At 41.3% G+C, this 12590-nt stretch overlaps 1 protein-coding gene across 2 annotated transcripts in view; it reads left to right on the top strand.

The window, feature by feature from the left end:
- The window catches only part of galnt18a (UDP-N-acetyl-alpha-D-galactosamine:polypeptide N-acetylgalactosaminyltransferase 18a), a 166337-nt gene that overhangs the window by 126768 nt on the left and 26979 nt on the right, over positions 1 to 12590 (top strand). For both annotated transcript variants that reach the window (XM_024264210.2, XM_024264211.2), the window contains exon 9: positions 6675 to 6770. In XM_024264210.2, the coding sequence (XP_024119978.1) occupies positions 6675 to 6770 (96 nt within the window). The remainder of the gene's footprint in view (positions 1 to 6674; positions 6771 to 12590) is intronic.

A 12590-nucleotide genomic window follows, 5' to 3' on the forward strand; every position in this document is an offset into this window, starting at 1 on the left:
AATCTTTCATATGAAGACGGGGGCCGCAAATCATCATCCTGCGGGCCGCAAATGGCCCGCGGGCCGCGAGTTTGAGACCCCTGGGCTAATCTGTTATCTATGGGTGTTCTTATAGGCTAATTTAGAATTTAGCTTCTATTTTAGCAACATGCTAACATTTTTGACTAATTTAGTTTTAAAGGTAATGCAACTTTTCTCATTTATGTAGACGAGTTAAATGTATAAATTGATGTCTGAGGTTCACATAGATGATAAACTATGTAGGTTTTTACATCCTTGTTGACCTGAAGACGTCTTGTTTGCTCAACTCTACCTCCAGAATGAACAGATTTTATATGCAAAACTTTGGTAAAAAGTTTGATCTATTATGAGTTAAAAGCACATATTATCTTATGCTGCACAACATTGGTTACCAGCTGTTCAGAGCTGCATTGAGATGATCCTGTTTGGCACAGAGCGTCTTTTATTTTGAAAATATGTTATATGAGCTTCTGTCAAACGTAAAATAAAAAAAAAAACATTTTGAGAAATGCTAGTTTCTTTTTATATTTTTTCTGTTGTTAAAAAAAAACGCAATTCATATTATTAAAAAAAAGAAGAAGGTCACAAGTGCAAATCCAAATTTCTTAACCCTTTAAGGCCTAAGCCTCAAAATGTCCGCCTGGACTTTTCTGCTAATTTTGACTCTGAAAGGGTCAGAGAATGTCCTACAAATGTGTGCTTTTGCCCCTTTTTCCAGAAGACATTGAATTTTCAATAAAAATAATATTTTACATTTTTTTATTAAATAATGGTGTTAGACCAATTTAAAAAGTAAAAAAACACAAAATCGAAATGTGATTTTTAGATTTTTTAGTGAGAAAAACAGTGCAAATGTACATGAAGAACAGATTTTGTTTGTTAAAAGATTAATTTTATTCAATGTCAAGCAATTTACAACAACATTTTTTGGTATATTTCCCTCTAATTGTGCAAAAAAACAGTTCATAAAATGCCAAATATCTACAGGCGTTTTTGGTCACACAGGGCAGTTCTGTCCTCTTTGGCTCCTCAAAGGTCTTGGTGATGCTGCCAGTGACAGTCACAAGTCCCAAACTTCCAGGAAGTGCTCTTGGTGCAAAGTTTGCAGCATCAGTGGGAAAAGATTTCACCTGGTGATGATTTTCTGTAGTTAGAGATGGTTGGACACCTGGGATCCGTCTGGGGTTGAATCTCAGTGGATGAGGATCTCCATCACATGGTTCTGAATCACTTCCACTGTTGTTGATGTGATGAGCAGCTTTGATCTCTGACCAGATCACCAGAACCTCCAGCATCCTCACGTTTTCTCATCTTTGGTCCTCCAGCATCATCAGCTGCAGCCCACAGGACACTTGAAGAAACATGGTTTTTATTTATTATGATATTTACTTCCTGAACAAACATAAATATATGCCTATTTTATAAGATTACTTATAATATATGAGTAAAAAATAATCCAAGTGACATCTGAATGACATTTCTCTCACACAGTTTGTGTTTCAGAGTAAAAACTAGCTAGCAACTGCTTGATTCCTTCAGGAAAAAACACGGAAATGCAGCACCACAAACGTTACCTTTTCTCGCCAAAAATGACTCCTTCTTGTTGCTCCTTCGGTCCCAAAATCTTCTCTGAACCTCCATGAAGGTTATATTTCCCACGATGGTCGTCTTTCAGACATTTTTCTTATTTTTTTCGCCGTTATAAAAACTCTCTTCGACCGCTCCGGTCTCTGCATCTCTCCTCTGCTCCGTCTGTCTCACCAGTAAACAATGGGGCCCCCCTCGGGCTTCTGGGTAGAATTACCATAATGAACCAATATTCAGAAGAAAGCGCAATGTCTCAGCTTTCAGAAACTGTTGAAAGTTTTAAAATAGAGCAAACGGTTCAGGAGTTACGGTAATTCAAAGAGAACGTGTCCAAATGTGTCACGGGCGACACGTTTGCCCTCAAAGGGTTAAAGGCTTAAGTAAGACTATGCAGCTCCTTGTAGGTTTTGATCAGTAGAAAGTGAGCCCAAATGAGTCTTTTACTGTTAAAGGTTGCTGACCCCTGATGTAGATGTTTGTTTGACGAAGAAGCAGAGGCGTTTGGACCCATGAGTAAACATGATTTTAATGGTGAGAATAATAAGTCAGGGCAAGGCAAGTCGTAGTCAAAAACAGGCTAAGGACAAACACAGGGACGAGGCAGAGAGACGAGGAAACAGGCAATGGTCAGAACACGGAGAATCAAACATGGGAATAAACGCTCAGACTGAATGAAGGACAACAAATACTTCGCAAAGAGCTGAGCTTGATGCTAGGCTAAATACAGTGGTTTTGATTTACTGATGGGAACCAGCTGATGCATGTCAGAGTCCTGTCATGGTGGCTGATGGGAGTTGGAGTGTGGAGCGAGACAGACAGTATTCTAGTGAGTGCTCCCTCTGGTGATTGAAGGGGGAGGGAGCTGGATGAACCGTGACAGTTTGATTGTGTGTCCCTGCAGCATAATAGTGACCTGTTCAGAGTTGTGTCCGAAATCCCTCCCTAATCTCTAACTACTAAAAAAACTATATAGAGCGGCCCTGGATTTTAAAGTCAATTCGGACTCCATGATCACTACTTTTCGGATATGCCGGATATGACATCACCAATTTCATGAAGTGAAAATTGAATCAATACAAACATTTCACAACATTTATTTATGACGTCATTGTGTTCTGATGATGAAAATGTGGATGGTTTTTTAAGAAAAAATACATTTCATTATGTTTTTTTTGTTTGAAATTGTTCAACCGCAATGCATTGTGGTCTACATTCGCTAATCTAGTGACTATTGATGCACGCTGGTTTTTCGTAAAGACTTTTGGGAAATTTCTAGTGCCATGTTGACTGATTCTTTCATCCCATCCAGAACCATCAGACTTCCTGGTTGGAATGACAAAACTCCAAATAACTATAGGTTAGAAAATTTAAAAAAATAGAACTTATTATTATTAGATTATTTTAACAGTTTATAAATGTGTTTACTGCCGTGTTCCTTCTTATTTAGGGCTGCATAAATAAGTTTTGTTGATTTGATCAGCATTCAGAAGTGAGTCACAAGTGTGATCAACTTTAACATTTTTTATTTGGTTACACAGTAGTTTTGTGAAGTAATGGATTCTTTTTGTTAAATGCTACACTGCAAAGATGTTTGAACCAAATACGTGACATTTTCATGACTTTCTTAAACAATATCCTGTTTGAAACAAAACATTCAAACTGCAGCTCAGAAGCCATTTGAAGTTTATGTTTCATGTTCGATACTAACAGATCCACAGGGACTGGAAGTCTGTCAGCATCACTCTGGGTTAGGAAGCGTGATGATCTTTGAGTGTTTGTGTGGCAGATCTTTCCTCTCACAGCAGCAGCATCTCTTCTGATCTTCTGAAGGTTTTTGACAGAAGATCACAGGTGAAGATGTGTCAGGCGGCTGGCTCCTCCTTCTCTCTGTAATTGTCTTGTGTTTATTGAGAGTTTTTACCTGAAGTAGGAGTCTTCTGTTTTTCCGTACTCTGCAGGGTGCTTCTCATCCTTTCCCTAATGTGATGAGAGGGTTTGTTGTTGCAGATACGATGACAGAAACACGGAAACCTCCATGTCAGTCTGACATCTGTAAACAAAACTATTAAAGCGTTTTGAATGCACAAGCTTTTAAGAGCTTTTATTCGTGGGTGTTGTTTTTTTTTCTTTTTAAATAAAAGAAACAAGGACAGACATAGTCTCCAGGCAATGTGTTGCTTATTTTGTAAAATGAGTTTATAATTCTCTGTGGATTGCAGCCAAACTGCGCGAGGAACCTGTAAATCTCAGCAGTGCAGGTGCTTTTTCTTCTTCAATTTGTTTCTGAGCAGCTGCCGAAAAAGGTGAAGGTTAGTTTCTGCATGACTTTCTTCTGGCAGGCAGTAATTAGCCTACAGTGCTTCAATTTGTCACCGTTTTGCCGCACAGCTAGAGTTGTTGAGTGCATCACTCTGTCATAGTGGAGTAATTAATATTGTAGAGACTGAGAGGCAGATGGAGGGAAGCGTGGGAGGCCAGAAGAGCCACACATTTACCTGTCTTGTCTTAAAAAAATAAAGAAAAATGTCACATCTCTGACTGAAAAGAGTTGCTGTCATCCAGAGAGATTAAACAGTTTTTGTTATCGTGCTTTTACATCTGCAGGTTTAGCTTTTGATGATGAGTAATCTGAAACTGAACCAGAGGCCAGTTGATGCCTCACTCAATCGCCCGCGGAAATCCAATTACTGGTCATGTGATCATGTGGATAGTGACAGCTGGTATGGGTCAACGTCCACAGACCGGTACCAGTTTGTCTAAAAACACAACTCATCTCCTGTGTTTCCTTCACCAACATCTCAAGTCCAATCTCCACTCGCTCCCCTCCAGAGATCCCTGGATCTCCTTATCATCTCCCTCCAGATTTTCTCCTTCTCCTTTAGCTCACATCCTGTCTGGAGGTCATAACCACTGACAACATTCAGCATCACACCTTCATCTTCCAGCTTCAGACTCTTCATTCTATCTGACCATCTCTTCACCTCCAGAACATTCTTATCAAACTCCTCCTTCAGGATCTCCTCCTCTGTTCCATGACGAAACCGCTTGAAGCTGCTGCCAATACATACGCCTTGAACTATTTCCATCTTGTCTCTTCAGCACACAGGAGATCCACCGTTTTCTCTCCAGCAGTTTTTCTGTCAAAGTTCCTACATTCTAAGTTTCTCTCTAAGTCCTTCCCTCCTGTTGTTACTTTCTAATCTCTGACGACTCTCTTCTTCCTCCATCACCAGTCGTCCAGTTTCCTACAGACACCTGTAGGTCAGCAGGCCTGATGGTGTTTGTTGTTAACCCAGATTATGACTGTTCTGATGTGAACGTTGGGTGCCCTTCTTCACAGAACCCTCAGCACTCACCCGGACTTGGGGCCAGCACATGAAAGGCTTGGGTTGTGCCGGGGGTTTATACTCAATAAATCCCTGTTGTGACAGTAAAATCTGCCCAACACTAGAAGCTCTCAGCCCACATCTGTTGACTCAGCTGTTGGACAAGTTAAACAAAACAAAAAAAACACAGTAACATTACTTTAAGAAAATATTAGAAACACATTAATTCAATTGACATCAGATTAAAAATGAAGGAAAGTTATGAATTTGGGAATGCAGATTTGTAATGGACATCCTTTGGTTGCAGGGGTGGGGGGTTCTCTGCATTCGCACATTCTGGGTATTCTCGGATACCTCCAGTCCCTAACCCCTGCGAATAAGGGGGGAATACTGTACCCCAGGGTTCTCAATCGCACAAGGGGCAAAAATCCAAAACACACCTTAGGTCGTGGGCCGAACAGGATAAACATTTATAGAACATTCTAAATCTACAAAACTTTAAAACTCTAACTTTTTAACATAATTATGAACTAGATATATAGCATTATAAAGCTAGTGTGAATGCTGTAAGCTGAATTTGTCAGCTGAAGATGCCAGTGCTGATAGATGAAATCATTGAAACTAATAGCTCAAGATGCAGAAGCTGATAGTCAGCTAAAATATTAGCTAAATGCCCAATTAGCCTAAAAAACTACCAAAAAATGGTCCAAAAAGATAGCAGAATGCCAATTTTTAAAACTTTAAAACTGTAACTTTTTAACATAGTTATGAATAATAAACAGTGAGGAATATTATTCCAGAATAAATCAACTTAAACCTTAAATAACTTTTAATGTTTTACGCTCCATAAAAATATATTTTGTCAAAATTATACAGGTTAAAGATAGAATTACCTGGAGAGTCAGATCCAGCCCCTGGGCCTTGACTTTGACACATGTGCTGTATGTACCCCAATGTTCTTCAATAAATGTTTTACAAAGAATAACCAGAAGAGGTTTTGATCAGTATGGATTGTAAAGGGTATTTTTTTGGCCGCAGGGGTGAGGGCGGTGGTGGTGTGTGTGTGTGTGTGTGTGTGCTGGGGGGTTCATTCACATTCAAGGTGTTTGTGGATTTCTTCCCTGCAAATAAGAGAAAAATACTGTAAATATGGTATAATAAATAAAGCAATTTAAAACGTCAAATTACAAAAGACTGCCATATCAAATATCTATAAATGAATTGTTGAATCAGAAATATTGTTTACTAATCATAATAATTTTTTCACAATTCATCACTGATCATCAAGAAGCTGCATTGTTATTTCAATGACTCTCCTGGTCGTCTAAAGTCATCAGTCTTTATTCAGAGCCACACACCTCACTCTCATCTCATCTTAATCTTAAACACTGCGTGCCCGTCTCTGAAAACCAAATATATTTCTTTCATTAAGTGCTAATATAGCATGAAATGAGTTCCACTTGTAAAAAGAAAAACAAAATATGTTTTTTTTTCCTGCTGCGGTTTTATTACTGAGGTCCTACCATGAAAGATGCTATTTTTCTCCTTACATTTCTGTAATAGAATCACGTCTGTTGAGCTCAAACAGCCTGAAACTGTTGATTTATTTCTGAGAATAAAATTCATTCATTTATCTGAGAAAGTCGGACCATTACTAATACAGCTTCTATTGTCTTGTTTTGGTTCATTTAGAAAGATTACTTTTTTCTTGTTTCTCTCCTGCTTTGGGGCTGATTGCAGCTGAAGAACAGCCTGCGCAGTGACCTGTGTCTGGACCAGGGACCCGACACGGACAACATGCCCATCATGTACCTCTGTCATGGGATGACACCTCAGGTTGGTGGGTTTTTATGGTCTGATGTGTTTCTCTTGAACCCATTCACAAAACTGCGGTAAATCCTAATCATGGAAGAGGCCGAATGTTAACTCCATTAATAAGAGATACAAATGAATTTTTGCTGAAAGGTCAGCAGCAGCTGAAAATGGCTTTGACAGGAGCAGGTTGTGGGCCAGCTAAGAGAAGCTCTGACCTTTAAAATGCCAAAATGCCTGCAGAGCTGAAATGAAGCACAATGGGTATTTGCAGACGACTCTGTGGGTTCACTGTGAATAATGGCCTTCACACCAGTTTAGTTTATGGGATGCTTCACTGTTGTGACTGTCTGTGCATCAACTTTGAAGTCTTACAATGGTGAAAAACACCAATTAAGTGTCCCAGGTCAGCAAACTGAGATGGTGGTAAACTGTTCTAATCATCTCCAGTTGATGACTGTCCAAACACCGTTGTTACAGATTATTTAAGCAATATTTGTATACCTTTTCAGTTACATGTTCGTAGGAGTGTTCTTGTGAATTTGATGTGTGTCTCTTGACCTGACTCTCCTTCTTTTCAGGAACTAGTTTGAAAATCTTTGTAACCCCAACCTTGTCAGCTTATAACCAGTAACTTGATAGAATAATCTTCAGGTTCCAAAGTCAAACCTGTCACTTGGTTCACATGAAAAACAACACTTTGATGTGAGTTTTTTCATCCCCTTGTTTTGGTTTACCTTTTGGTTTATCTCATGAGGGGTCGCCACAGTGAATTAACTTTTCACTGATTTGAATGGGTGATTTGGCACCTTCTTGACACAACTCTGTGTTTTCATGGCACAGGGAGCCTCAGATAGGCAGCACGTTGCCACAGGACCCACACTAGGAAGGAAACCCAAGTTTCCTACGCCCCAGTCCTAGACCTAGATAACTGAGCCATCCAGCCAGTTTATTTTTCACCTTTGTGGGCAGATTTTCTTTCTACGATTATTTTGGCTTAATTTTTTTATTTCATAATTTTATATTCAGGAAATTGGAAGGCTTTTGATTAACTTTTTATTGTCTATTAGGGATCTCTAAAATACCCTCAGTGATAAGATCCATCTTTTTCCATTCTTCTGGGACCGGGTGGCGGGGGCAAAGATGCCCAGACTTCCCTCTCCCCGGCCACTTCCTCCAGCTCCTTTAGGGGGATCCTGAGGCGTTCCCAGACCAGGCGAGAGACGTAGTCTCTCCAGCGTGTCCTGGGTCTTCCCCGGGGTCTCGGCCCAGTGGGACATGCCCGGAACACCTCTCCAGGGAGGCGTCCAGGAGGCATCCGGATCAGATGCTGGAGCCACCTCAACTGGCTCCACTGGATGTGGAGGAGAAGCGGCTCTACTCCGAGCTCTCTCCGGGTGACCGAGCTTCTCACCCTATCTCTAAGGGAGCGCCCAGCCACCCTCCGGAGAAAACTCATTCAGCCGCTTGTAGCCGGGATCTCGTTCTTTGGGTCATGACCAAGAGTTCATGACCATAGGTGAGGCAGGAGCACTCCACCCATCGAGAGAGGACAAACTACCTTTCTCCGGTCGAGAACCATGGCCTCAGACTTAGCGGTGCTGACCCTCATCCCAGCCGCTTCACACTCGGCTGAAAACCACCCCAATGCATGCTGGAGGTCCCGGTTCGATGGAGCCAACAGAACAACATCATCTGCAAAGAGCAGAGATAAAATCCTGTGGTCCCCAAACCAGATCCCCTCCGGCCCCTGACTGCGTCTAGAAATTCTGTCCATAAAGACTATGAACAGAACCGGTGATAAAGGGTAGCCCTGCCGGAGTCCAACATGCACCGGAAACAGGTCTGACTTACTGCCGGCCATGCGAACCAAACTCCTGCTCCGGTCATACAGAGACCGGACAGCCCTGAGTAAGGCTCCCCGGACCCCATACTCCCAGAGCACCCTCCACAGGACACCACGGGGAACGCGGTCCAACGCCTTCTCCAAATCCACAAAACACATATGGACTGGATGAGCGAACTCCCACGAACCCTCCAGCACCCTGGAGAGAGTGTAGAGCTGGTCCACTGTTCCACGACCAGGACGGAAACCGCACTGTTGTTCTTGAATCTGAGGTTCGACTATCGGACGGACTCTCCTCTCCAGTACCCTGGCATAGACTTTCCCAGGGAGGCTGAGGAGTGCGATTCCCCGGTAGTTGGAACACACCCTCCGGTCCCCCTTCTTGAAAAGGGGAACCACAGGACACCACGGGGAATGCGGTCGAACGCCTTCTCCAAATCCTCAAAACACATATGGACTGGATGAGCGAACTCCCACGAACCCTCCAGCACCCTGAAGAGAATGTAGTGCCACCAATCAACCTGAACCAATGATTTTGGACTGTGGGACATGTGCATGGGGAGAACATGCAAACCCCACGCAGCATTGGGAGCTGCACTGGGGTTTAGTGGTTAGTAAGAGAGCCCTGGTTCAAATCCCAGCTGGGACCATCCTAGGTAGAGTGCACGTGCATGTGGGGGTTTTCTCCCACTGTCCAAAAACATGATTCATAGGTTAATTGGTGATTCTAATGTGTCCCTAGGTGAGAGTGTGACAGATTATTATTGTGTGACCCTACAATGGACTGGTGACCTTTCCAGGGTGTACAGCCTCCCCCCTTAAGACTAATCTACAAACCAAACAGCACTTTCTCAATTTAACCTGCTATTTGTGTATTTCTCTACTCATTCTTGTGTCATTTTGTCTTTTTTTTCCTCAAGTGTCAGAAACGTCCCTTCAAAACAAAATGGACTATTAGTATCTATCCAGTTAATAAATATTATTGATTCCTATTTCCTAAAGGGTTTTGTGTCTGAAAATGTGTGCAGTGGTGAAGGTGTCCACTAAATAAAAGCTGCATTTTGATCCACTAAGTAGATAGCTTCTGTTAAAGGGACAAAATACTACACTTAGTCCATTCAGCATGATTACTTTTGATGAATGTGCAATATTGGTTTTTCTGGCAGAACGCACAAAAACTGGGAGGACTGGATGTAATTAGATCAATTTCGAGCAGCCAGGGTGATTTATCAAATGTGAAACAGGAGTGCAGCTGTTTTTGTGTCTATATTTAGCATGTCTGAAAGGCAGGTGCTAACTGGCACAACTTTATGCAAAATTCTCTGCACTGGTTGTTTTAAGAGGAGGAAACAATACGAGGAGACAAAAAGCACATCTTTCCTGTCCATGTGGATCCTCTTGAATCCAGAATTAAAACTTATTAAGACACATCCAGAGTCACAATCCTGGAGTTTCTGGTTGTGTGCAGTCATGGTAGTTCAGGCGGACAATTATTCTTTTATTCTCTGTTTTGTCACATTTTTACCTGAACGTTTTAATTCTGCACTTTTTCTTCATCTGAACCTTTCCCTGGTTTCTGGGGCAAGTGACATACGACACCCCCCAACTCTCTCTATGATCTGTGAGGGGGGTGTTATCCATCATCAGTTACATCAGTTACCGGTACTGCTTGATATTTTTATGTGGCTGAGGTGAAGATTTACACTATAGCGAGACACAGACCTATCATAATCAGATGGGGGGGATCAGGGGCGGGGCTACTCAACTCAGCTCCAAAAGCCACGCCCCCTCAGAAGAGATTTTGGAAACAGGCTTCAATATGAAAAATGTCCTTTCAAGACATTTAGGTTGTGGGATTTTGGTTAAAAACTTTATAATCATAATTAAAACACTACTGGGAATGTTTTTTTTAATAAAAAAATTGTCATGGGGGACTTTAAGTGTATTTTTTTCAGGATATGGTGTCAAATTTAGAATAAAAACCTGCATATGACTATTTCTCTTTTAAATGAATGAAACAGTCATTTACTGAAGATGAGCATGTTGTTTATTTGGAAAATTTTCCTTGATTTAGGAAGAGTTACCATAAAATGCTTTAATTAGGCTGCTCTGGTTGCAGAATAAAATGTTTTTTGGAATTTTGGAGGAAGCTGAGCTGGAGTCACAGAGGCTAATCAGCAGTTCTCCCAGCTTAGTGAGGATTTAAGTACATTTTATTCATAGGGTCTGAAAATTTTACCCATTTAAAGAAGACTGAGAAAAAAGCGCCAACAACTTACCACGGTTTCATTGCTGTGAAGTGCTTGGTAGCCTAACAAATTGGAGTAAATGATGTTTAACTGTGAGTATTATAAGGAGGCTTGTATAATCAGGGCTGTGGATGCTTCAAGCTTTGCCTCCTTTGTCAGTAAAGTTAATAGCTTTGACCGGCGCCTTGACATCAGAAACGTCCACATTTCTTTCTCAGTACAGCAGCATCAGCTGCTGACACTCCTCCATTTCCGCCCCTCCCCTGCCTTTCGCCCATCCGTCCCCTGCTGGGGGCAGCATAAGGAGCAGTCACCGATGATGAAGTTGTTGAAGCTCGGCCCTTCCTTATGGCATCTGTGTTGACTTTGTTGAAGTAAAGTGAATCCGATGCAGTGACATTTCTGCCTTTTCTCTTCACGGCAAGCAGCTTAACATTCCGTCAATTTTGCTTAAATCAGTTCTGGCAGATTAAATCTGTTGAATTTTTTACGTCCATATCACGTGTTTGGCTCAAACTCTCAGAAAGTGACAGGACAAAAATGTGTTCGACGTGAGTCAGCACTGCTGAAAGTGAATCTCTCTCCTCCTTTTGTGGGATGTTCTGTCATTTCTGTCTTCACTAATGTTAGTGGGTTGAATTACCAAGAAGTGAATCTTTATTCCTCATGATGGTCTTTTTCCTCAATATTGCAGATCCTTTATTTTAACTCCTCATTTGCGTGGGTTTGAGGGGAGATGATTTCAGCTATGAAAGCATCATGAAGCAGAACTCAAACCAGACCTTGACTATAACAGTGATTCAGATATGATCTGATGTATTTTCTTTTATCTGGTTCTTTTCTTTTCATGACGTCCCTTGAGGTGTCTATACCACCCTCGTGTAGACCAAAAGACACACCCCTCTTTATGACCCTCCACAGCCTCCTGCTCAACCCTAATGTGGGTGTTACTAAGACTTAAAACTACAACGTGTGGAAGGTCATCGTGCAGTTCAGAGCTCATGTGACAGATGTACTGAAGGGAAAATGAAGACACCAGTGGCGTATCGTCAGGGCCTGCAAAGCCTTCAGTGAAGGCCTATAATTATCTGAAAAGAAGAAGTATCTAAATCACAGAGAAATGTTTATATATATTTGTCCACAAATTAATTTTAGATCATGCCAGCTTCTCTCATAGCCATACACACCAGCTGCGCTACTATCAAACTGTTTTATTCACATAAAAATGTCTAACCAATCAGATTTTAGACATCATTTGTTGCTAGGATCATGAAAGTCTGCCTTACACTCATACAGTCAAGTTCAAGGTTTTTTATTTGCCATATATGCAACAACGTACATTGAAACATATTGGAATTCTTGTGCAAAACTCTGAGTCAATGTTTGAGTTAAAAAGTAGGATTTCTGCACACGTTTAAATAGTATGGAGATTACAAAATATGTAGATCAGAAAAAAGTAACACTAAAAAGTACAAAAGGTATAAAAAATAGAATGATAAAAAGTACAAAAAGAGCAATTTAGAGAGTCTGAAATATTGCAGTCAGTGCTTCCGTCCCCACTTCTGTTTTTGCGGCGGCTTTCCACAATAACCACAGCTGATTAAACCATAGCCATTTACGGATTACACATGTTAACGTTGATTCAACCAATCAGAATTTGAGCTTCTGTAGCTTCATGAAGGCAGAAGACGACATAATCGCCCCTGATTGGATGGTCAAAGCTCCATCCATCCATCCATCTTCCTCCGC

The sequence above is a fragment of the Oryzias melastigma genome, linkage group LG6 (genome assembly GCF_002922805.2).
Source record: "Oryzias melastigma strain HK-1 linkage group LG6, ASM292280v2, whole genome shotgun sequence".
Taxonomy (NCBI): Eukaryota; Metazoa; Chordata; class Actinopteri; order Beloniformes; family Adrianichthyidae; genus Oryzias; species Oryzias melastigma.